This window comes from Microcebus murinus, chromosome 2, assembly GCF_040939455.1.
Source record: "Microcebus murinus isolate Inina chromosome 2, M.murinus_Inina_mat1.0, whole genome shotgun sequence".
Lineage (NCBI taxonomy): Eukaryota > Metazoa > Chordata > Mammalia > Primates > Cheirogaleidae > Microcebus > Microcebus murinus.
Window position 1 is genome coordinate 28,619,381 of NC_134105.1, and position 22,531 is coordinate 28,641,911.

The 22,531-nt window shown below is 39.1% G+C and overlaps 1 protein-coding gene across 26 annotated transcripts in view; it reads left to right on the forward strand.

The window, feature by feature from the left end:
* The window catches only part of MACF1 (microtubule actin crosslinking factor 1), a 358,950-nt gene that overhangs the window by 199,430 nt on the left and 136,989 nt on the right, over positions 1-22,531 (forward strand). For all 26 annotated transcript variants that reach the window (XM_075996862.1, XM_075996875.1, XM_075996872.1 and 23 more), the window contains 13 exons: positions 3,270-3,396; positions 3,951-4,134; positions 4,551-4,720; positions 7,875-8,053; positions 8,759-8,897; positions 9,830-10,023; positions 11,138-11,300; positions 12,304-12,387; positions 15,605-15,712; positions 15,904-16,002; positions 17,665-17,817; positions 18,131-18,219; positions 20,646-20,781. In XM_075996862.1, the coding sequence (XP_075852977.1) occupies positions 3,270-3,396; positions 3,951-4,134; positions 4,551-4,720; positions 7,875-8,053; positions 8,759-8,897; positions 9,830-10,023; positions 11,138-11,300; positions 12,304-12,387; positions 15,605-15,712; positions 15,904-16,002; positions 17,665-17,817; positions 18,131-18,219; positions 20,646-20,781 (1,825 nt within the window). The remainder of the gene's footprint in view (positions 1-3,269; positions 3,397-3,950; positions 4,135-4,550; positions 4,721-7,874; positions 8,054-8,758; positions 8,898-9,829; positions 10,024-11,137; positions 11,301-12,303; positions 12,388-15,604; positions 15,713-15,903; positions 16,003-17,664; positions 17,818-18,130; positions 18,220-20,645; positions 20,782-22,531) is intronic.

Sequence of the window (22,531 nt, forward strand, 5' to 3'; positions counted from 1 at the left end):
CCCCAGTACTGTGGCCTCTGCTGTTGGCCCGGTTGAACTGAAGGAGGGATGAATCTGCATTAGCGATCTCCTTGAACAGAGCGACTAAGTTGTCAGTTTTTTCCTGGGAAAGACCTCCTTTTAGGGATATCAAGTGTCATACTACCAGCCACATAGTAGATCTTCAATAAATATTTTTGTTAAGTTGAAGTATATTCAGTATATTTCATTTTAAAGAAATTCTTGCTTATGAACAGTTTACTCTCAGAAGATTGATTTTTGTAATGAAAGCTAATTTTATTTTATTTCATTAAAGTAATATGTGTACATATTTTAAAAATTGGATTATACTTCAAAGTTTATTAGAGTAGAAACTAACAATCACCTCTTTGTCTCCCAGTCCAACATTCTACTTCCCAGAGTCAACTATTTCTAGCTATTTTAGCAGATTTTATTGGGTTTAACTCCAGATTTTCAAATGTGATTTTTTTTCCTGCTATTTCCTGATTTGTTTTTCAACTTTGGAAATTATCTTATTAACTTCTTACTCTAGGAAATTAACATTTAGCTTTCTTTCCATATACACATGTATGTCCTTGTATATATTTCTTCTTCACTCATTTTCCAAATGTATTTACATCACAATTTTTGTTTAAATTGATATTTTTTTGTTTGGTTAGTACATTAAATTGTTTAAAGCTGAGCCTCATAGTATTCTAGAGGGTTATTGTGAGACAGTTGTGCCTATCCTCTCTGAGCTCATCCTCTGCCACGCCCCTTGCTTGTACTCAGCTGCAGCCACTCTACTCTTTTTCCTGTTTCTCATGCACAGCAAGTGTGTTCGCGCTTCAGAGCATTTGCACTTCCTGCTTGCTTCAGATATTTACATTATTTACTCCTTCCCTGCATACAGTTCATCTTATCACCCTCATGGACTGCCATCCCCACTCGCTGACTGTCACTCCCACTCATTGCCTGTCACTATCTCCTTTACTCATTTTTCTTTAGAACATTTAATATGCATTTGTTTATTGCTTCTCTCCTCATATGAGAGATTTTGTTGATTTTGTTTGCCTCTGTATCTTCACCTAGAACTATTGCTGGTACATAATAGGTACTCAATAAATGTTTTTTTTATTGAAAAGAATGAATGAGTTGGTAAGTGAATATATGTATGAATAAATTTTATTTACTTTCCTGTGTAACTTTTTATTACCTGGGAGTAGGTAGTTATTTTGCTTTTTAGTTTGCTTAGTTGTCTATTTGCATATAATGAATTTATCCTCAGAACTCTCCTACTTTACTGTTACAGGCTTTTCAATATGGCCAAATACCATAGGTGATTTTGTTTTGTGTTTTTTCTTGGAAACATCTCTTCTAGACCATTCTATCTTCCTTTTCCAGTTTGGACCTGTCCTGTAGGCCTGATTCAGTACTGCCTCTCTGGCATTTCACTTCATCTTCACCTTGGGGATTCACTTTACCTCTCTTCTCTGTTGGACCCACTGATACCTAGATTCCAAGTCTTATTTATTTGTTTTTTTCCCCAGTTTGGTGGATCACATTCTCCAGTACCTTACTGAAAAGGTTGCATGAGAGGTAAATTTTTTGAAACCTCTCATCTCTTAAAATATCTTTCTTCTACCTTCATAATTAATTGGCCAGATACACAATACTTTTGGAAATTATTTTCACTCTGAACCTTGAAATCATTGCTCTTTTGCTTTCTAGCTTCCAGGATTTCTTGTTGAAATGTACAGTGTCATTTTCATCCTGTATCCTTTTTAAATTTTTTTAGGTTTACATAACAGTAAATTTTAACTATTATAGCGAGTAGTACTATTGGTCTTGACAAAGCCTTGAAATTGTGTATCCTCCACCACTGCTATGATACAGAACAGTTTGATATTTTTACCTTTTGAATGAAATCTTTATTTCCCTGGAAGCTTTTAAAGTCTTCTTTTTGTCTCTAATCTTTTTTTTTTTTTTTTTTTTTGAGACAGAGTCTCGCTTTGTTGTCCAGGCTAGAGTGAGTGCCGTGGCGTCAGCCTAGCTCACAGCAACCTCAAACTCCTGGGCTCGAGCGATCCTTCTGCCTCAGCCTCCCGGGTAGCTGGGACTACAGGCATGCGCCACCATGCCCGGCTAATTTTTTATATATATATCAGTTGGCCAATTAATTTCTTTCTATTTATAGTAGAGACGGGGTCTCGCTCTTGCTCAGGCTGGTTTTGAACTCCTGACCTTGAGCAATCCGCCCGCCTCGGCCTCCCAAGAGCTAGGATTACAGGCGTGAGCCACCGCGCCCCTGGCCTGTCTCTAATCTTTGAAATGGACCTTTGGCTTGAGTCTTTTTGCATTCATTGTGCTAATGAATACAAACTGTAAACTTAATCTTTTGGATCTGGGAAAATTTTTCTTGGATTATTTTGTTCTCTATGTTTTTTCTGTTCTTTTAAGAATTCATATTTTTCAAATATCCACCCTGAACTGATTTTCTCATGTTCTCTAATTTTCTATTTTTTATTTCTTTGTATTTTCAGTCTTTTTTTGAGATTTCCTGAACTTTTTATTTCAACTTTACTGAAATTTTATTGGGACTTTTGGAGAGAAGAAAGATAAATTAATAGGTTTAACTTCTTTTATTTAACTAATGTCCTGCCTTCTTGTTTTCCATCCTATTCTTTATATCTCACATTTTCTTCTCAACTTAAATTCAAGGTAACTTGGTGTATTCATGAGTGTGTCTGTGTGTGTGTGTAAGTCTTCTAGAAGTTGAGATTGAATTAGGTATGGAATCTTAAGAAAAAAATCTTCTCAAACTCTTCCTTTTATATACCAGGTGAACTTCTTAAGTTGCTATTAATTTTTGAACAATTTAGCATTTTTATAAATATATGGAACTTAACAAATCACTTTTTAAGCATCGATTATCATTATTTTACAGCAATTCCAAATGGAGTTATTTTATTTATACTTTGTTATTGCTCTCTCTGGTTATTTCTTCTCTTTAACTTCTCATAATCATATTAATATCATAGCCCGGTTATATTAATGACGTTGCTCAATATGTGCTAACATAATATATGTAATACTGTGGTAAATCCAAATTGAAGGTCTTGATTAATTTAGTCTAATGATTCTTATGTTGTTGGTATTTGACTTATTGCCTTTCTCTGCTCAATATAGAAGCGCAATTCTGCTAAGACAACCACATTTTTCCTTAGAAGGTCTTTAATGTGGAGCTCAAATCTTACAAAAGCTATAGTCAGTGTATGTGTTGTGTCTAGGGTGGAGCAATCTTATCAGAAGGTGATGGCCCTGTGGCACCAGCTACATGTTAACACCAAAAGCCTTATCTCCTGGAATTATCTTCGGAAGGACCTTGACCTTGTACAGACCTGGAACCTAGAAAAGGTAATGGTGAAAACTTTACCCCAGGCTCACAGCCTACTGGTATGCTTTTTACAGAAGGAACTTTTTCCATTACTATGAGACTTCCAACCCACATGCAGTAAAGTGGAGTCAGAGACACTATTTCAGAATTAGGGATCTGAGGGTTTTACAAGCTAGAAACAGCAGTTTGAATGATAAAGAAAATTCCTAATCAAAATAAGTAACATCTTTGGTCTTCTCAGCAAGAGGAGAAGGTTTCTGGCTTTTTGTCACTGTAGGACAAGCATCTCTTTTGCGTAAGAGTATGTATTAATAGTAGATGAATACCAGTGAAATAACAAATATTAAGAGTTATGTCCAGGGAGCACAAAGAGTGATTTTGGGGTGCTAGTAATGTTCTGTTTCTTGATCTGAATGCTAATTAAATGAATGAGTTCAATATGTTGAAATCAACATGTTTACAGTTATAGTTTGTGCACTGTTTTGTATGTATGTTAGACTTCAGTAAAAAGGAGGAAGAAAGAAAGTGCTATGTTATCATTCTATTGCAATTTCTTCTGGCTTTTTCTCTCTAGCTTCGATCCTTTGCACCAGGGGAGTGCCACCAGGTTATGAAGAACCTCCAGGCCCACTATGAAGACTTTCTGCACGATAGTCGTGACTCTGTGCTCTTCTCAGTGGCTGATCGCTTGCGCTTGGAAGAGGAGGTGGAAGCTTGTAAAGCCCACTTCCAGCACCTGATGAAGTCCATGGAGAATGGTGTGTGCATTGGGAAGAGGGAAAGACAGTAGTGGAATGAGTTCCCCGAAGGGTGCTGCAGGACCCTTCATATAAACTACAAAGTAACATCACCACCTTTTTCCATTTGAGTTGCTAAAAAATTTGAAGTAGAGAAAAACTTGTAGAGATGAATTCTCAAAATTAGATAGTGGAAGAAGTTTTGATATTGCACTTGTTATTGCTAATCAGCCTATCACATTTTCTTGTGACTATAACGTGTTTGGATCCTCAAAGGTGGGTGTATAATGTGTGAAATTTAAGATCGTCATTTCATCAGTGGGATATTGGGTCTCCAGAGCCAGTAATGCCTCCTGTCTGAGGATAGTTCTGTTTCCCTCAGATTTGCTGATCTCTGCTGTGGAGCTTAACGGTGTTCTGTGCTTTTGCATTCACAGAGGACAAAGAGGAGACTGTGGCCAAGATGTACATTTCAGAGCTGAAGAATATCCGGCTACGCCTGGAGGAGTGTGAACAGAGGGTGGTCAAACGAATTCAGTCCCTCGCCAACTCTAGGACTGACAAGGATGCCCGGCAGGACAATGCATTAAGGATTGCTGAGCAAGAGGTAAGCTCTAAGAACAAGGTGGGCGCTGGTTGCAGAGTGAATGCCTTCAGAATTAATGGGATGGCAAGAGTTTGGATCCTAAGAAATGAAGCACTGGACTGACAGTCCTACCCAGGGTTTTTTCCTCTGTAACTTATAAGTGTCTTTTACCTGTGGAGAAGCATGATTTCAGCTCCCCATGTGTTGCTGATTAGTTTCCTGCAGAGTTGAGAAGGCAAACAGACTAGTAAATTATTATAAGCAGTGCATTTGGGCTGTGTATTTTAAAACTGCTTAGTAAAGGTGCTGCTCTCTTTTCTATCCCTTATGTACCTATGCTACTTTCAGTGACATGGTTACCTTCAGTCATATGACTCAATACACAGAAGGAAGGACTCAGATTCTAATGTGGACTTTGATGCACACTCTGTCCATGACTTTGAACAACTTAACTTTAATCCTTAGTTTTCTTTCTTGTAAAATGGAGATTATAATGCATGAGTCACATAGTTGTTTTAAAAGTTATGTATACTGAGCTTCCTGGAAAAGTAAAGTACAATAAAGATGTAGGGTGGTATTGAAGTAAAAGCAGCAAATATTGAATTGCTTTATTTTGTCCTCTGAGGCATGCAAAGAAATGTAAGCCAAGGCCTGTGTTTTTGGCTTATAGTGTAGTTAAAGAATAAAAGGTTGAAGTTATAATTGGAGAGTTCAGTATAACAGATGTCATACAATAGTTACTAGATTTCCAAGCAGAGATCACTATAGGAATTTAGAGGTGTTACTAGAACATTTCTACTTAGGATGGTATGAAAGAGCTCTATGAAGGCTATTAAATTTGATCTGGGAGTTTAAAGGGGAGGGAAAGGAATGGCTAATGAGGAGGAGTGATTTTTCTTACTTTCCCAGCTGTTCCTAAGCCTAAGGAGAAAGGTGAGAGGGCAGTATAATTTTTACTGGCTGAGAAGGATATAATATGAGGCATGGTGTATGAGCCTGTAATTATCATATGGAAGGTTTTTACTTTTCCGTAGAGTCATCCAAAATCTATTTGTCCTAAAAAATAGAACACACTAAGAAATAAAGGTCAATATTCATCTCTTTTAAAAGACTGCCGCCTTTTAATAACTTTATATTTTGAAATAATTTCAGATGTACAGAAAAGTTTTATTCTCATACCTTTTACCTAGATTTCCCACATGTTAACATTTTTCTACATTTGCTTTATCACTTTCTCCTATGTATGTATATATAATAATATTCTTCTTTTATCTTGAGAGTAAGTTCCAAACATGATGCTCCTTTACCCCCTAAATAGTTTGGTGTGCATTTTTTTTTTTAAAAAAGGAAAGTTTCTTACATTCCCATGGAACAACAATTAAAATCAGAAAATTAACATTGATTTAATACTGTTATCCAAACTCAGACCTTATAAAAATTTCATCAGTTGACTTAATAAAGCCCTTTATTCCCCTATTCCCCCAAAATATTTTTGGTCCAAGATTCAATCAAGGATTACATGTTGCATTTAGTTGCGGTGTTTCTTTAGATTTCTTTAACTTGAAACAGTTTCATCTTTTATGACATTAACATTTTTGAAGATGCAGACCCTTTATTTTATAGAATAAATGTAGAATGTTTTGTCCTTCTATTTGTGTTTCTCTAAGGCTTCCTCATGATTAGATTCAGGTTTTACATTTTTGGCAGGAATACCACAGAAGTGATAGTGTGTGTCCTTGGCACATGGCTGTGTCATATCAGGAGACATGACATGGATTCATCTCATCATTGCTGATGTTAATTGTGGGATTCCTTTTTACTGTTTTCCCTTTGTAATTACTGTGTACCTTATGGGGAGATACTTTGAGACTATTTAAATACCCTGTTTTATTCTTGGGCTGGTGGTGCTTATAATTCTATTATTTTGAGAGGACAAGGTGGGTGGATCACTTGATGCCAGGAGTTTGAGACCAGGCTGAGCAACACAATAAGACACCATCTTTACAAAAAAAAAAATTTTTTTTAATTTTTTAAAATTTTTTGTTTTTCATCAAACTTCTGTCAGCTAGTTTTAGTTTGGCCTCCATTGTTGATTCTTGACTGAATCAATTATTAAAGTATCACATTTGCAAAAATTGATTTTCTAATTTTGTCATTCCTTCTCCATTTTTACAATTTACATTCTATTAAAAGGGAAAATCAACCTTCCTTCTTTTTGCCTGCCTGCCTCTCTCCCTTCCTCCCTTCATACTTCCCATCCTTCCTTCCCTCCTTACTTTCTTTCTTACCTTCTTTCCTCCCTCTCTTCCTTTCTTCTTTAGTTATTTATGTCAATATGTACTCACAGTTTCATATTTTATTCAGTCATATGTAATTTGTTACTGTTGTTGTTTTCATTATTTTGATGCTCAAAATTTCCCAAATTTAGCCAATGGGAACCTCCTTTTAACATGTCCCTGTTGTTGTTTGAGTTCTTTTCTTTTTGACAAAACAAAGTGTCCCAGATTCATCTTGCCTTTGCCAGCCCCAGCCCTGGAATCAGCTATTTCTCTAAGGAGTTCTGATTCTTTTGGGTGAAGTATGTTATTTAGAAACCAAGATCTGGGTGCTGAGTATGCTCATTGTTGGAATGTCATTACTTATAGGATCACTTAGCAGACAGAACTAGAAAATATATACATGTATATATATGTATAAACATAAATATATAACATATATAGATCCATTTATTTATTGATCTGTGTCTCTCACACACACATACAATCATGAATTCATACATATCTATCTTCATCCAATTCTAAACTAATGGCTAGGTCTATGGGTACATGCCACTACGTCCAGCTAATTTTTAAAAGTTTTTGTAGAGATGGCGGTCTCACTGTGTTCCCAGGCTGGTATCAAACTCCTGGCCTCAAGTGATCTTCCTGCTTCAGTTTCCCGGAGTGCTGGGATTACAGGCATGAGCCACCACACCTGGCCGTATTTTTACTTTTCAAATTTTTTTAGAGACAAGGTCTCAGTCTGTTGCCCAGGCTGGAGGACAGTGGCACAGTCATAGCCTACTGCAGCCTCCAACTCTTGGGCTCAAGTGATCCTCCCATCTCAGCCTCCCAAGAAGCTGGGAACACAGACGTGCACCACCACACTCAGCTAATATGTGTTTTGTTCCTGGCAGCGTACCCAGGAGGATTTGCAGCAACTCAGGTCAGACTTGGACGCTGTTTCCTTGAAATGCAACAGCTTTTTCCATCAGTCTCCATCTGGTTCGAGTGCCCCAACCCTGCGCTCAGAACTGAATCTGCTGGTGGAGAAGATGGACCATGTCTATGGTCTCTCCACTGTCTATCTGAATAAGTAAGTGAGCTGAGGTTTGGGGTCCAAAGGGCAATGTTATCCATTGGGATAAGAAGGGGAAAGGCCTGGAGTGTTTCATGAATAACCCAGAGAGAGTATAGATCTTAACATGTACCCATGATGAGAGGTATTGGCTTTAGTTCCTAATAATATGGACTTGGTTCATTTGCACTGCAATAAACAAATGTCAGTGATATGGATAGGGAATAGAATTGCAGTGATGGGACTCTTTTGTACCTCTTTCAATCAAACAAGGTATGTTTGATTATATACCTCTGAAAATAACACTTAAAGTATTATGAGAAAGGGAGAGAGACTAAAGATAAAAAGAAAAGTTGTCAGCTAAACTAGATATGAGTCTTTGAAGGTCTTCCCCTACCCATCCATCTCCACCCATGATCTTGAAGAGTAGCAGATCTTAGACTCTTTACAGTGTCAAGTGGGTTTCTGGCCTAACGCCTTTTGTCCACAAGTCCACTACATATGTGCATGTCCCAGTACAACTTAAAATTTTATTTTGAATTGGCTTAAATTGGCAGCTTATATACTATGCTTGCTTGTTTTCACCAAACTCTGCCATCATCTAAAAATGGTGAAGTTGATTTTGGTAGTTACATTGTATGAACCTCTCTGCAGCACTCTAGGTATATAATCCAGCTCTTAAAATTTATGTGTTGATGAAGGAAGATGATTTTATCCCCACAGATTAAAGACAATTGATGTTATAGTGCGTAATATACAAGATGCTGAACTCTTGGTCAAAGGTTATGAAATCAAGCTGAGTCAAGAAGAAGCAGTACCAGCAGATCTCTCAGCTCTAGAGTCTCATCGGTCTACATTACGGGTAGGTTGCTCTGAGTTTCTTAGGAGATTAACTGAATGTATCCATTGCTTTGGGTTAGCAGAGAAATTCTATTTTTTTTTTTTGAGACAGAATCTTATTCTGTTACTCCAGGTAGAGTGCAGAGGTGTCATCATTGCTTACTGCAACCTCAAACTCCTGGGCTCAGCCTCCCGAGTGGCTGGGACTACAGGTGTGCACCACTACGCCCGGCTAATTTTTATATTTTTTGTAGAGACAGGGTCTCACTCTTGCTCAGGCTGATCTTAAACTCCTGAGCTCAAGCAGTCCTCTTGCATCAGTCTCCCAGAGAGCTAGGATTACATGTGTAAGTCACTGTGCCCAGTCTGAGAACTACAATTTTGGAAAATATGACACTGATTTAAGTTGGCATTTGACTAGGCAGAATATCATATTTAAATATTTTAGTATGTATTCCAAGAAAGAGGGACTGAGTAATATGTATAGCTAGAAATGGAAGAGGAAGGGCTATATTTTTTTTTTATTTTCTCCCTTTTAAATTATGGCTTAATTAGATATAGTTAATGGTTATGCCATAAGTTTATAAGTTACTTAGCTATCATCACATTTGATTCTCAACAAGCCACTCTGTGAGGTGGATAAGAAGAGATTTTTATCTCCAACTACAGGTGAGATCATGTTGGTTTCATAGCTCATACGCAGTGAAGCCAGGTTTTAAATACAAGTTCTTTGCACATTTCTCTATTTGGTACTGCCTGCCCTTGGCTTCCCAGTGTGCGTCAGGAAAGCAGAGACCATGACCTGTGGAGACATTTCCGGCACAAACGTTCTAAGGCACTATCAGAGATATGAATTGGAGCCAGCTGTAGACAATGTCCTTGTTTCCTATCTTAGTCTGAATCCTTTTTAGGGTGGAGAATATTTAACCCGTTTCTGTGCTTATGTTTTTGTAGCACTGGCTTAGTGATGTGAAGGAGAAGAATTCAGTGTTTTCAGTCCTAGATGAGGAAATTGCCAAGGCCAAGGTCGTGGCAGAGCAGCTGAGTCGCCTGACACCAGAGCGAAGTGTGGATTTGGAACGCTACCAGGAAAAAGGTTCCCAGCTGCAGGAGCGTTGGCACCGAGTCATTGCCCAGCTCGAGACCCGGTAAGTGGTGGCTCCACCTTTTCCTCCCATTAGAGTTCAAGGACTAGGTCTTAAACAAATATAGTTATATCTGTGTGTTCATGGTTTTTTATTTGTGTTTTGCTTTTAGCTTTTTTTTTTTTTGAGACAGAGTCTCACTCTGTTGCTCTGACTAAAACTCCTGGGCTCAAGCAATCCTCCTGCCTCAGCCTCCTGAGTAGCTGGGACTATAGGCATGCACCTCCACACCTGGCTGATTTTTCTATTTTTAGTAGAGACAGGGTCTCTCCTTCTTCCTCAGGCTGGTCTCAAACTCCTGAGCTGAAGCAATCCTCCCCACCTTAGCCTCCCAGAGTGCCTAGGATTATAATGCCTAGGATCATAGGCATGATCCACCATGCCCGGCCTCCAGTTCTTGTTTTACTCATTTTGATTCTAACTATGAGCCATTTTTCATAGTGGAGCTTTGTAGCTTTTCTTGCTTCCATCTCATTTGCTAATTTGGTGGTGTTTGTTACTAGCAGTCCTGCCTTGGATGACAGATATGAATAGGAAAGAGAGAAATAACATGTTTCTGAGGCTAAACTGGGTAGGGAGAGGGTAGCAACTCATATAAGTTTGGACTGATTCTCTCTAATTGAATTGCTATCCCACAGCTAGTTATACTAAAAGTAGTAGTATAACTATTACTAGAAGTAAAGGAAATTATTATTTTTCACTCCTACCTCTCTTTCTGCTGAAGAAATTGTAATGATTCATATATCATAACTGGTACACTGACAGGTACTCCATCATCAGGGTATGGAAGTGCACAGCCAGTACTAGCTTATTGGCAATCCTGGTAATCCTTGGTAATCTAGGTCAAAAATTTGACAAAGATTATCATGGGATGCCAGACCACAAGGCAGTTTCCAGGGCTAATAGCACATAACTGGTTTCTGTTCACTTTTTACACCAGAGACACTGGATACATGCATAGATCTCACTCAGCCTTGCATTGTTGCTCCCCATAAATAAAAATGCATCCTTTGTGGTTAAGCCCAGCTGAGAGCATGGGCCATGGAGGGAATTCCCCCATTTACTTTACTGTATTTATAACTAGGTATCTGATAGCAGTTTCCCTTTGCTTCTCCAGCCAATCTGAGCTAGAAAGTATCCAGGAAGTTCTGGGAGATTACCGAGCCTGCCATGGAACTCTCATCAAGTGGATTGAGGAGACCACTGCCCAGCAGGAAATGATGAAGCCAGGCCAGGCTGAGGATAGCCGAGTCCTGTCGGAGCAACTCAGCCAGCAGACGGTGGGTGTCGCAGTAACACAGGGGAAGTTGCAGGGGGATAGAATTAGTTCATTATAAAAGAAAATAATGTTCTAGCAATTAAATCTTCCCTCAAATGGCAGACCCCCTCTTCTTAGATGGGTTCAAGAAGGATGGCCTGAAGATACTGGTTTCATGTTTAGGTTAGAGGACCTGTAATGTTCCTTTAATCCTGAGTTCCTATAACTTAATATCAAAACCACTAAATGGACAGATTAAAATTATCTTTATTTTGTTTCTTGTTATTATATTTTATTTTACTAGGGTTATAATATGGAGATTTGAAAACCCAGGGAAAGCTGTGAATGGAAGAAAGTGATTTCATTTAAAGCATTTTTCTTGGTGTTTTGTTTTAGCATTGTGGTTGAGAGTATGAGGTCTGGAATTACATTGCCTGGATTCCAGTCCTGGGTCACTCTCCTGCTATGAGCCCTTTTAACAAATTACTTCCATGGGTAGGGAACCTGCAGGCTCAAGGCCACATGTGGCCCTCCAGACCCCCAAGTGTGGCTCTTCGACTGAATCCAAACTTCACAGAACAAATCCCTTTATTAAAAGGCTACACTCAGGGATCCAGCAGGCCACATGTGGCCCCAAGGCCATAGGTTCTTTTCCTCATTAATGAAATGAACATAGTTCATTATTTATTTAACCTACCCTGTAGGGCTATTTTTATGAGGATGAAATGAAGTGATACATGTAAAATAATTAGAATAGTGTTTCTCAAAGTGTGAACCCCAGACCAACAGCATCAGCATCACTTGGGCATATTAGAAATGTAAGTTCTTGGACCCAACCCCAGACCCACTGAATCAGAAACTTTGGAGGTGGAGCCTAGCAGTCTATATTTTAACCAGCCTTCCTGGTGATTCTGATGTAGCTAAGGTTTGAAAACCACTGCCTTAGAACATAGTAAATGTTTCGGTGATAATAATGTTTCAGTGGTAATAATGACAACAATGATTTGTGCTATTTTGGTTCCTAGGATCTGTTTGCAGAAATCGAGAGAAATCAGACAAAACTGGATCAGTGCCAAAAATTTTCCCAACAATATTCCACTATTGTAAAGGTAATTTACCACATCCACAGGGAACAAAAATGATCTCCAGCTTAGGAAAATCTGCATTGTCACTATAGGTTCTGTTTCTGGACAAATTAACCAGAGCTCTTATGCTAGAGGCTGGCCTTATTCTTTAGTTATGTGGATGTGTACTTCCTGTGGCCCCATGCTTGGGAATGCTCAGAGAAGTACCACATGTTGGCTGGGTATTGGAGGGGTCTCCATTTGGATGACCATAGATAGGCTTCTTAAACTTACCATGCCAAAAACAGAATGTTTGGGTTTTCTTCTCAAATATGCTTTTCACTTGTGTTTCTTATCTCAGGAAATAATGTCACCATTTTTCTTAGTTTCTGAAGCAAAAAACCCAAGACTCATCCTAACCTCTTCTCTTTGCTTTAATCTTTTTTTTTTTTTTTTTCCTGTGGCAGAGTCTCACTGTATTGCCCTGGCTACAGTGCAACACTCTATTGCCCCGGCTAGAGTGGGGTGGTGTCAGCCTAGCTCACAGCAACCTCAAACTCCTGGGCTCAAGCAATCCTTCTGCCTCAGCCTCCCGAGTAACTGGGACTACAGGCATGTGCCACCATGCCCAGTGAATTTTTTCTATGTATTTTTAGTTGGCCAATTATTTTCTTTCTATTTTTAGTAGAGATGGGGGTGGGGGTCTCACTGTTGCTCAGGCTGGTTTCGAACTCCTGACCTTGAGCGATCCACCTGCCACGGCGTCCCAGAGTGCTAGGATTACAGGCGTGAGCCACTGCGCCCGGCCTGCTTTAATCTTTATATTCTCTGTTGGCTCTGTCTTCAAATATGTCTGCCTACCTCTCATTGTCTCCCGTTTCCCTAGTTCACAGCTGAGTGAGGAATCGTTGCTAGACTACTACAGTACCTCTGAGCTAGTCTCTTGCTTCTGCCCCTTCCTCCACAGACTGTTTTCCCACACAGTAGCCAGATTCCACTTTTTAGAACATACTGTATGTCACTGAATCTTGATTATAATCCATTGATTATAAGCTACACCATAATTTTATGCATACCAAGAAAAAGAAAGAAACTGCCAATTATGTGACAAACCATTGATTGTAAGATATATTCCAATTTTAGAGATACTTAAATGTGGAGAACAGATGTACCATATAATAGATGAAAATGGTAAATCAGATCATATCATTCTCCTACTCAAAACCATCCAATAGGCCGGGCGCTGTGGCTCACGCCTGTAATCCTAGCTCTTGGGAGGCCGAGGCGGGCGGATTGCTCAAGGTCAGGAGTTCAAAACCAGCCTGAGCAAGAGCGAGACCCCGTCTCTACTATAAATAGAAAGAAATTAATTGGCCAACTGATATATATATAAAAAATTAGCCGGGCATGGTGGCGCATGCCTGTAGTCCCAGCTACTCGGGAGGCTGAGGCAGAAGGATCACTCAAGCCCAGGAGTTTGAGGTTGCTGTGAGCTAGGCTGACGCCACGGCACTCACTCTAGCCTGGACAACAAAGCGAGACTCTGTCTCCAAAAAAAAAAAAAAAAAAAAAAAAAAAAAAAAAAAACCATCCAATAGCTTCATATAATGCTTATAATAAAATTCAAAATCCTGTGTGGTATATGATAACATGCATGATCTGGCCCTTTCCTATTTCTCTTACAATATCTTTAAAGAAAACATGACTTGAGATTCTTATATATTTTATTTGTTTATTCTGTGACTTTCCACTAGAATGTAAGTTCCAGGGGAGCAAGGTTTTTTCTGACTTGTTCCCTACTTGGGTACAGGACTCCAAACAATAGCAGGTACTTAGCAGATTGCTTAACAAATATTTTTTGAATAAATGCATTTCTTTAGTTAATAACAAAAGATTTGGTATAAGAAAGAATTGAGTTCAAATCCTAGCTTCACCCTTGTCTAAGCTTGAGACTTTGACCAAGTGCTTAGCCTAAGTTTCTGTTGCTATCTCTGTAAAATGGAAATGACTGCTTAACTGAATGATTATAAAGATTAAATGAGATAATGTATACATAGACCCATGCCTCAGCAGCTAAGAAAAATGGCAATAGTTAGTGGTAGAAATTGCTTTTATTATTATTATTTTATTATTGTTGCCTCTACCATTTTTTTTGTGGGTTTCTTCAGGAACTTGGAATTTTATGTTTTTCTTCTGGTCAGAGTTTCTTAAGTAGACAACAGAAACAGGGCATTCCAAGTATTCTGGTGCAGCTAGAAGCTACATGAGGAGTAGTGACTATGGAAAATGAGTGGGAAAGTTGGGGCCACCCCAGGAAAGTCCTTGTTGAGCTGCTTTGTCTTTTATTTTGCTCTTCAAATGTTGTCTTTGAACCAGTAACATCAGCCTCACCTGGGAGCTTGTCAGAAATACAGAATCTCAGACCTACTGAAACAGATTCTGCATTTTAATAAGGTGCCCAGATGATTTGTATGCATGTTGATGTTTGAGAAGCTCTGCTCTAGTTCATTGAAAGCTTTTAAACAGAGTAACAATGTGGTCATCTTTGGGTTTTAGGGAAATTATTCTGGTGGCATGGTAGAGAATAATTGGAGATGAGGCTAGAGGCAGTGAGAGTATACAAGAGGCTACCGCACCCCTCTGTGTGAGAGATGAAGAGGGCCTGGACTAGGGCAGCACTCTCAGGGTTATGAGGGAGCCGCAGAATGGCCCAGTGAAATGAGAAGAGCATTGGTTTAGGGATTAGAACTGAGATTCTGCTACTTACCCACAGAGTTAATTAGGAAAATTCACATCCCCTGTCTAGGCTTCAGTTTCCCCACGTATGAAATGAAAAAGTTGCTTGGTGAGCAACATACTGTAACTCAGGAGTCAGCAAACCATGATCCACGGACTAAATGTAGCTCATACACTTGTTTTTGTATAGCCCATGAGAAATGATTTGAAAAAAATTTTAAAAGGATAATATTTCATGATGTGAAAATTATATGAACTTCAATTTTCAGTGTCCATAAGTGAAGTTTTATTGTCACAAAGCCACGCTCTTTCATTTACATATTGCCTATGGCTGCTTTCACCCACATGACAGAAATAGTGTGGGCTGATATTCCCTACTTGGGCCTTTTGCAGAACATGTTAGCTAACCTCCTGCCTAAATGGTCACCAAAATGCCTTCCAGCAATAAAATGCTGTGATGCTATCACATGACGTGTGTGAGCTATCAAGCCCTAAGTAAATATGGTGAAATTTTTTCCTTTCCTAGGACTATGAATTACAACTGATGACATACAAGGCCTTTGTGGAATCACAGCAGAAGTCCCCTGGCAAGCGCCGTCGCATGTTTTCCTCTTCAGATGCCATCACACAAGAGGTGAAAAGGGTGGGGGAAGAAAATACGCCATTGTCTTCCCTTAAGGAAAGACTCATTTGTCTGGCCTCATTTTGATATAGGCCTCACTTTTCTGTTGAACATGAGACTCCATGAGAATTTCCCCTATTTTCAGCTATTTACATTTAGCTTTTTGGCAGATAGTTTATCTAAATTGTTCTTTTGAACTGTAGTTCATGGACTTAAGGACTCGCTACACAGCATTGGTGACCTTAACAACCCAGCATGTGAAATACATCAGTGATGCACTCCGCCGGCTGGAGGAGGAGGAGGTAAGGATGTTTGTGTCCTAAATTTTCATTGAAAATCCTTAGCTGGGTGCAGTGGCACATGCCTGTAGTCCCAGCTACTTGGGAGGCCAAGGTGGGAACATCACTTGAGCCCTGGAGTTCAAGTCTAGCCTGGGCAACATAGTGAGACACCATGTCTAAAAAATTAAAAAAAAAAATCTTGTGCTTCATTTATAAAAATTTAAAGTACACAGCCAGTTCTCATTATTTGCCAATAGTTGTGTTCTATAAAGTTGCTGCATTGGCAAGTACTGAACCATTGCTCCTAGGGAATTACAAGGTTAGGTTCCTTCAATCCTCTGGTCATAACACTTGTTAATAGATTAGTACATAACCTTGTTTTATGTGTGTTTTTGTTTAAAGACAGTTTACCATGTATTGTTGACTCACTAACATTGAACTCATGGCAAACAGCACTGGTGGAAACTCACTTCTGAATGAAGCTTGTCTAACACATGTATTTTCTCAATAAGGCACATCACAGCCACACTAGACAGCACTGAAGCACTGTTTGAGGCCATTTCAAACAGTGAAATCATGTTATGAATCAACAAAAATCATAGAAATGTGAAAAACATGGCACTAAGTTGACTGTGAAGAGGATACTCGTTTACCTTGTGACAGCTAAGACAAGAAGGCAGCGTGTTGCCTTGTCCTACGTCAGCTGGTAAAATGTACATTGGGCAACTAAAATTGTTTGCTGCTCTGTGCATCGTTGGGAATGACCATGAAAGCAGCTCAAGTATGGATTTTGGAGTTACATATGAATTTTAATAAGTAGATGAATTCAACAAATACATAATCTGTGAATAATAAGGATTGACTGTATTGTAGCCAGTACTCCCACCTCCAATTATCTTTATTACAGAAATATAAGTAGATGAAGAAAAGGATGTGGGCCAGACATGGTGGCTCACACCTGTAATCCCAGCACTTTGGGAGGCCGAGGTGGGAAGATCACCTGAGGCCAGGAGTTTGAGGTTGCAGTGAGCTGTGATGGCCCCAGTGTACCCCAGCCTGGGTGACAGAGTGAGATCCTATCTCTAAAAAAATAAATAAATAAAGAGAGGGAAAAAAAGAAGGATGTGAACAAAGATTGGGAACTTCCAATTTCCATATGAATGCTATCAAGCTATTAAATAATGAAATAGATTTAAGTGAATTAACATGGAAAGATATTTATAATATTTGAGGGAAAAAGTTATAACGGTATGATTATGATTTCAATAAAAACTGTGTACTACAAAGATATAATATGGCATAGAAACAAGTTTATACCTGTGTATAGCCAAATTTCTGGGGAAATAAGATTGAGCCACATATATTATGTATTTCAGATTTGTGTTGATTTGTCATAATGAACATAACAAATAACTATTGAGTGCCTATCATATATAAGAGAGTACTTCTTTTCCTTTTTTTTAGAAAGGCATTAAACCTAGGTATAACAAATTTTATTGTCAGTATCATACAGACACCTATGAGCAATGGTGTAGGCTGGCTAAATTATATTTAAGTTGGGGTTATTTTCACTGCCTACCTATTTAGGTAACTTTCATGCCTCTTATTTTAGGAAGCCTGAAGTCTTGCTACTCTAATAAATAAGATATTGCTGGGATACTGATTTTCTATTTCCTATTCTAGAAAGTGGTAGAAGAAGAAAAACAGGAACATGTGGAGAAGGTTAAAGAACTTTTGGGCTGGGTGTCTACCCTAGCAAGGAATACACAAGGCAAAGCTACCTCATCCCAGACCAAAGAATCAACAGACATCGAAAAAGCTATTTTGGAACAGCAGGTGAGTAGAGGGTCCATCTCTGTCTATCTGGGTAGAATAATATGTCATAATGCATTAGGTGGAATAATAGAAGCCACCTATGGGCCAATTCCAGAAGTGATTGTTGCCTGAATAAATGTTAACTTCTAGGACTTAAACTTAAGGAGTCATCTTGTTTACACATCTACCTTTTTAATCTACTGTAGCTCATTGGTAATAATAATTTGACCTAAGCTGCATTTTTTCCCTAGGATTTTTAAAAAGTTAATTTCAAATAATTTTGCCTCTTAATTCTTGGGTTTTGAAGCTTTTTCTTCCTATTTATACTACATAGGTTCTGGCAGAAGAGCTGACAACCAAGAAGGAACAAGTCTCTGAAGCCATTAAAACTTCACAGATCTTCTTAGCTAAGCACGGTCATAAGTGAGTGTAAAATGAGAGATTATGGTGCATCTGGGGCCCTGTTCTATCTGGCTAAAACTTAGAGTCACGATGGGAATTCAGGCTGTAGAATTCAGGGCAGCAAAAGGCAGACTATGAAAAGCCTTGTAGTTCATACTAAGGAGCTTGCATTTTACTTTGTTGGCTGTGGGGAGGGATTTTAAACATGATTAGATTTTGTTTATAATGGTTGCTAGAACAATTATGTAGAGAACAAATGGATTGAGATGGGCTATAATAGAGGCTGAGAGCCCAGTTAAGAGGCTGTTGACAATGTAGGCAAGAAATGGTAAGGGATGGAGAGGAGGAGACTGGATTGAGATATTAAGGATGATGAATCTGTGGTTTTGGTGACTCATGAAAATCATCATATAAAGGTGATAGAAATTTGAGTTATCAGCATAGTAGAATCCAGAAGGGTGGATTAATGCAAAAGGGCTTTTCAGGGCTTCTCAACCTATAAAGGAAACCTCAGAGAAGGAAAAGGAAAATTATGAGTGATACCTTTGAGATCTGCCTGGGCAGCATAGCAAGACCCTGTCCCTACAAAAAATAAGAAAAATTAGTTGGGCATGGTAGTGCACGCCTCTTGGCCTAGTGACTCAGAAGGCTGAAGCAGGAGGATTGTTAGAGCCCATTAGTTTGAGGCTACAGTGAGTTGTGATAGTGCCATTGCACTGCATCCTGGGTGACAGAGTGAGACCCCATCTCTTAAAAAACAAAAAGTTAGGAGGAACTTTATGGACTGAGTTGCAAGGACAAAAGGGAGGAGATAATAGGAGAAAGGTCCCAGAGGACACGGGAGAGGATAAAATTTATCAATGGGTAGAAAGTACAACCTTAAAACAGGGGTCGAGACAGCTTTTCCTCTGAGGTATGGGGGAAAGGAAATTAGGAAAGGTGTAGATAGAGGTAAATTTATCAAGAATGAAGCCAGAAAGTTAAAGAATTAGTGCCCAGTGGTCTTGATTTTCCTTTTTTTTGAGACAGAGTCTCGCTTTGTTGCCCCGGGCTAAAGTACCATGGTGTCAACCTAGCTCACAGCAACCTCAAACTCCTGGGCTCAAGCCATCATCCTGCCTCAGCCTCCCAAGTTGCTGGGACTACAGATGCACACCACCACACTTGGCTAATTTTTTCTATTTTTAGTAGAGATGGGGGTCTCATTCTTGCTAAGGCTTGTCTCAAACTCCTGACCTCAAGCAATCCTCCTGCCTTAGCCTCCCAAGTGCTAGGGTTACAGGCATGAGCCATCACACCTGGCCTGCATTTTCTCTTTGAAATAGGCAGGAAGGAGATAGCTGAGAAAGTTAGGGTGGTGCTGAGGACAAAGGAAGAAGGGCTTGGCTGGAAACTTCCAAGAGAAGTTATCAAGGAGTATTATCAAGGAGTATTCAGGCCCAGGAGAATTATCAAGGAGTATTCAGGCCCAGTTGAGGTTAGAAACCAGTATGATCTTTCTATCTGGTTGGGGGATATTTCTGTTTCTCATTGGATATACTTAGCAGCCTGGGTGTGGAAGCAGGGAAGTCCAGTGGTTCAATTGATCTGGGGTTGGGATTTTATCAGGTTAGTGAGTGGAGAGTACAAGGAAAATAGTAAAGAACTGATTAATAAGATGAACTGTGGGGTCTGGACTCTAAAGAGAAGAAACTGAAAATCATAGAGAGGGGTGACAGATTAAAAGAAAATGGAGGAGTCAAGGATGGCTTTGGAGAGCTGAGTGAGTTAATGCATAGTTCTAATATAAATCAATGTAGTTCATTCTGAGAAATATAATGTGGAATTTAAAAAGCAAATTGCAGGATTCACCAGATTCAAGAAGTTATTACCTCTGAGGAGAAAAGGAAAGGAATGAACTTTGTGACAAATATATAGTGGGTTTGAATTATATCTGTAATATCTTATTTCTTAGAAAAGGATCTGAAGTAAATATGGTAAAATAGTAAAATTTGTTAAAGCTGGGTAGCTGGCCAACAGGTAAATAAGAATTCGTTATATTCTGTCTAGAGTATTTTTAAAAGAAAATAGGTGTAGAAGGAGTAAAGAAAGATAAAACTGGAAGGTATGGTTATAATCATATAATGGAGTCTTGAAGTCTAAGATTTCAGAAGTAGAATAATTTTAGATGATAGCAGAGTTCATGTCTGCCATGTGTGGGTGGGACTGAGTGGAGAGGAGGCCATTTCAACTATAAGCATAAGGTGACATAGCATTGACGTCACCAAGAATCATGACTTGATTTGAGATAGACAGGAAAACTATGAATGAGATGCCAAAGTCTTCAATGAATGTAGAAAACTGACCAGATAATCCATCCAAGATGAAGAAGTGGTGATTTTGAAGCAGTAGAGGCGAGTTTGGAGAAGGTTTCTTTCCTAAAAAAGCTTTAATGCTTCATTATTCAGGCTTTCAGAAAAAGAGAAGGAACAGATATCTGAGCAGTTGAATGCCCTGAATAAGGCTTACCGTGACCTTTGTGATGGTTCAGCAAACCAGCTTCAGCAGCTTCAGAGCCAGTTGGCTCAGCAGACAGAACAAAAGGTACTTTTATTTTTTATCTCCAAATGTTGGGAGGGTACCTTTTGAATGGTGTAAAAGCAGCTTTGCTGATTGAGAGTCTTGATCACTAGCTTTCCATGATCAATGTGACTTAATTTTTAACCTCATCTTAGCAACCATTTGTCTTGTGTTTCTTTACTGGGGTTCCATGATGTGTTGGTCAGTCCAAAACACTAAAAGGTACTTACGGCTAACCCTTTAAATCTGGTTCACCTTTTCTGTCTTCTGCCATTTTGTGACAGACAGCAGTCAAGGAGAACATAAATTCTGTATTATGTGTGATCACAGGGTGATAAGATTACTCCTTTGTGGCATTGTCACTCAAAAGTTGACGGCTAAGAGTTCTGGATATTGGGAAGAAAAAGCTGTGAACCTCTTCCCTCCATACAGTGAATAATGAGAAACGTTCAGTTCCAAAGCACACTGGTGGATTAGCTTCACTGACTGAGACGCTGGTTCTCCTCACCCATAGTCATCTCATCATGTGGCATCTTTACCAGTTCCCATTCCATGTTCATTTCCTGGACCATACGAAAGTCGTTATAATTCCTGCTGGTTGTCCTAAGTTCTTCCTGGATATTTGTGTGTGTGTGTACACTTACCATATTATATACATGTGTCTCTGGGATATATATGTGTGTTTGCCTGCTTATTTCCTATGTTGTGAAGCAGTGGCCAACTTACGTGGGGCAGGCCAAAATTTAAGTAATCAAATTTGATCCATACAATGCTCAAAATGATATTCAGACAAAATATGCCTTGACTCTGGTCCTTGGATATAAAATTTGTACAGCAGAAGCTAGAGTTGACCGCAAGACAGAGCCAGCTGTGATTTGATGGTATATTTCCAAAAAGAATGTGCTGGTGTAGCATCCTGTGCAAGGTAGCCCACTTCTAACGGCTTGTTGCTTCACCATATAAGGGAGTACGTGAAAAGTTTTAACAATTGCTTGCTGAGAACTGAGAACATCCAGTTCTCATTTTGAAAGGTTAAAAAAGGAGGGAGGGGGGAAGAAAGGAAGAAAGACAAGCTTCTGAGCACCACTACATTGAGCATGATGTGTCCCCTGTACCGTTTGTGTGTTTCATGTGAAGTATTGTTCTGATTAACTGACATCCTTGCTTACAAGTTTCACTAACCCTTTGGAGTTTAAGCACAAATGCACAAAGGGAAAAGAGGACGACCTATTTGGGGTTCTTTTTTGCAAAAAACAAACAGTCGCATGCTGGACGCTAACACCAAGCTTACACTGTGTGTGACACGGCTGAGCTGCTCCATAAGGCTCTATCTCTTATCTGCCCAAGGCGTGCCCTGCAATTCTGGTAAGTAGAAGCCTTTTATGTTTTCTTTCCTCCTCTCCTTCTGTCTTTTAATTCTTGTTTAGGTCAGAATGTCCATGTTCATTAGGATTGAAATGGATATTTCCCTGGATTACTTCCCAGCTCAGTGCTTCCTGCCTGTCCTCCCATTATGAGGGTATTAGGAGGAACAGTGTAGTCTTTTTTCTCTGGCTAGACTCCAGCCAGGCCTTTCTTCAATGTCAGCATTTCTGAGGCTCCTTGAATCACACAGAAGAAATTAGAAGGTTTCAAAAGAATATTTTTCTTTGTCATATTGTCTGCTTCTGAATAACCTTTATATGAATTTTCTAAAAGGAATTTTTCGAGTATCTCGAAGAGTTACATGCCATTGAGCTTTTTCCTCCAATCTGCATAAAATAGACACATAGTG